Raw genomic sequence first — 3,676 nt, 5'->3', positions numbered from 1 at the left:
GATTAAAAAATAAAAAACGTTACTCTGGTTAAAAATTTTTGTTATAAAGTGTTCGTAAAATATCCGAAATGTCCCAAGGTTTCGTCTTTTGCGCCAATTTGTGCTTGTACGTAGGATCTTTGACAATTTCCAAGAGATGGTGTAGCCAGAATGAAAACAATGTTCCGCTAAAGCTGACTTGTGTGAGTGTTTTAACCAGAGTAACGTTTTTTATTTTTAATCATGAATCAACCACCTGGTTAGAGGACCATTTTTAAAACCATTTATGGGAATTTGTTTGTTTTGCAGCCTGTGTTTGATGCCCTAAAGCAGCATGTTCAGTCCTTGTTTGTGGGGAGAACTGGTTCCTGTGAAAGACAGATGCACTTTAACAGAGGCATTAGTCATTGCAAGGTAATAATCAGTAGTTTCGACTAAAACTTTGGACAGCGATGCTATCAACGAACGCAAAGCTTTTCCTCGCGCTTATGTGCCGTTAATTCAAAATTAAAATGTCGCACTAACGCACGGATTGGTAGCGCGAGCTCCAACAAATTTTCACTAACTCTGATGAAGGTGAACAGATGTCACCGAAAATTTAGAAAAGAAAAACAGATCGGCTTAAAACAATCTTCTTTAAATGTCTTCTACCGATCGCACTACTGGTTCCAGTATTTTCAGTAATAATCAGTTGGTTGTTTTCTTATTTAAGAGCAGGATTCTGCATTGATTACCTTCCTGGTAAAGCATGCAAAATGAAATCAAAGCGCTCTTCAAGTCACATTTGATTTTTTTCTCACCAAGTTTTACCTTTGGTTTCCATACCTTGAGTATATATATATAAGCAGCAGGTGATTTAAACCTTTCTTTGATGGAATTAAATAGCAGAAATCGTAGCTGTTTAAATCTTTAATAGAAGCCACGATGTCTATTACATTGAAATAATATAATATTGTTCTCTTGAGTTAGAGACCAGGGGAAGACATCTGAAATTCAGGCTAACCCTGTATCCTTAAATTTCTTCCCATTTTTAGCAACAAACTTGACAGAGAAAAGCAAAATGAATTTCTGATTGAGCTGTTGACTCCCATCAGAGAAATTTGGCTGAGTGACAAATTGCAAGGGTAAGTGACAATGATCGATCTGTTCTATTACACAATTTTTTTGTTTAAAAACGAGATATAGAGGATATTACATGGTTGCGCGGAGATATGAAATTTATCTTCGAGTGTTCAAATCGATATCACACGAGTGAGCGCAGCGAACAAGTGGGATATCGATTTGAACACGAGAAGATAATTTTCATATCTCCAAGCAACCATGTAATATTCTGTTTATTATATAAACCTACTAATAACGATGGTTTTTGACGATTTTCCGAAGATTGCCGACCATTTTCCGAAGATTTCCGAAGATTTGCATAATGTTGTCCGAAGGTCGTACGAATGTTTCCGAACATTTTCCGAACTTTTCCGAATATTTCCGAAGATTTTCGAAGATATCCGAAGATTGCCGAAGATTGCCGAGGAAGATCCGAAAATGTTTCGACTTAATATCGATTTACTTTGGCTCATTCAGCATTGAAACACGGCAAACTTGTCAGAAAATGTTTCAAAATCGATATCTTCACATGTGAAAATAACATGTTATTTTCACGTGTGAAGATATGATTTTTTCGCGCGAAAGATTTCCTGGTATTTCACTGATGTTTATATAATAAAAAGTAATATTCTTTTTATTCTTAAACTTAGGGCCATCTCATCTCCAGAGAGTTTTCTTTCGTTTATTGGCATGGACCAGGACCCATCTTCTTACTTACAAAATGGTATTTTGCAAAGTTTTATCAAAAGTTTTTTGTTGTTGCATTTTTGGGTAAAGATCTGTTAACTTAGCGGTACTTTTTTTTTGACACAAAAACCATTTTGTTAACCTATTACAAAATTTACCAAACAAGCAATTTGACAAGAGCTACATGTATGCTACAATATACATGTTATCAGCTATGTTAATTTATCAACACTACACTACATACTACTAACAGTACTTTACAACAAATTAAAAAAAATCAACAACAACGATGTTACATTTCTTGGTTGAAAAGCTATGTTTTTTTCTGGAAGCTGCATTGCCAAATAGATATTTTATTTGAGGGTGTACTGTATTTATAGAAGTTTTAAGGCCTGCTAAATTGTTAATTAAAAAAATGATTATTGTTTACTTTATGATTTTGTTTAACTTTTTAGATGAACTGAAAGGAAGGAGATTTCAAGTAAGTGAGCTATTAATTATCCTGAGGTTATTTTAACCTGCTTTATAAATGCTACAGTAAAAACCCACTTATAACAACCTGTTAGGCCAAAATTTTTCATTTCAAACCCCTTTTTTAGTGCAGAATGCACTTTTGTGATGGTTTGGTGGGCAGTCGTGTGATAAACCCCTAAACCCCTAACGCACTAATGTGTAAACCTTTAAGCACCAATTAATTAATTAATATCAATTAATTAATTATTCCTTGTGGAGGGGGTGGGGGTGGGGAGCACCTGACCGTACCCCTAGGTAAAACCTGGAGCACATCTACGTTACTTTCATATGAAGATCTCAAACGTCTATATTTGTTTCAGAAAACCCTTTGCTCTCCTTGTGGTACTACTCAACGTAATTTACACCAAACGCATGCGCAGATTAGTCTACGTTGTTTTCTGGAACTATCATGAACATCGCTTGCATTGCGTGTTTGCGGTAGGCTTCCTGCAGACTTCTTGGCGCCAAGTAAAAACCGCAAATTAATTAAATTAGATTTTGAGACTTTCACAGCGCTTTCGTAGTTAGGTATGCAAAAACTTGCACCGGGATTTTCGGCGTGAACACCTGATAACCAGGAAACAAATATCCTAGCTGTACTGCGTTTTAAAAAACCTGTCGAAAAATATGTTTTTTGATTAGATTTGTTTCTTTAGTTTTTGAGAATCGTCTTTCGTGCAGTCTAAACCGTAACTTGATTAAATTAAACAAATGTCATCGATGCCGCCGTAAAACAAACAAAAAACAAAAGTTTCATGTTATCGCATTGTCAAGGAAGACAAAAGTATTTTGTTACAAACGAACAAAAGTGTTGTGTTACGTTTGCAAAGATTAGCGTAAGGAACACCTGGGAAAGAATACAAGTAGCCTGTGAACAGTTTTTCCGAAAGTAAAATAAAGCAAATAAACACGAACATATATAAAACATCATACTTTCAATTGTTCCATATTGCATTCTGCACTTACCAAATCATCAAGATTTTTATAAGAACCTATTTAGCCTAAAATTTCCAATAGGTTCATATTTTACAAAATTAAAGCCACAGATGAAAATGCAGAAAACAAATTTAAGTCTAGACATGCATGCTATTACTTTGGATCGATAAATTTACTATATGGTTATCAGCTTGAAACTGTATTCCAGATAATTATGTAATGTTTAATAAATAAGCAGCAGTGTTTTATCAAGTCTAAAACATAAGGCCCTGCTGAGTGTTTTAGACTTGATAAAACACTCATTTAACATAAATTTCTTTCGTATTTTCTTTATGAATTATTAATGAGTTTTTTGAATTAATTCAGCAATATATTCCATATCACATAATTATGCCCTGTAGTAGATATCTGCTGATCGCTAGTGTCCCTATCAAATTAAGAACCTACCATTTAAGAACCT

The 3,676-nt window shown here is 34.4% G+C and overlaps 1 protein-coding gene across 1 annotated transcript; it reads left to right on the top strand.

Moving 5' to 3' along the window:
- The first annotated feature begins 268 nt into the window (after window positions 1-268).
- On the top strand, window positions 269-2,351 carry LOC144639990 (exportin-5-like). The gene is made up of 4 exons (XM_078499242.1): window positions 269-393; window positions 1,014-1,103; window positions 1,731-1,804; window positions 2,223-2,351. Exons 1-4 carry the CDS (start codon window positions 314-316, stop codon window positions 2,282-2,284), a joined length of 306 nt encoding a protein of 101 aa, XP_078355368.1. The 5' UTR covers window positions 269-313; the 3' UTR covers window positions 2,285-2,351.
- Window positions 2,352-3,676: the final 1,325 nt, after the last annotated feature.

This window comes from Oculina patagonica, unplaced genomic scaffold (genome assembly GCF_052425735.1).
Source record: "Oculina patagonica isolate OP01 unplaced genomic scaffold, crgOcupat unplaced1607, whole genome shotgun sequence".
NCBI classification, from domain to species: Eukaryota; Metazoa; Cnidaria; class Anthozoa; order Scleractinia; family Oculinidae; genus Oculina; species Oculina patagonica.
The sequence above is the reverse complement of the archived record's forward strand: the minus strand, read 5'-3'. Positions and strand labels throughout refer to the sequence as shown.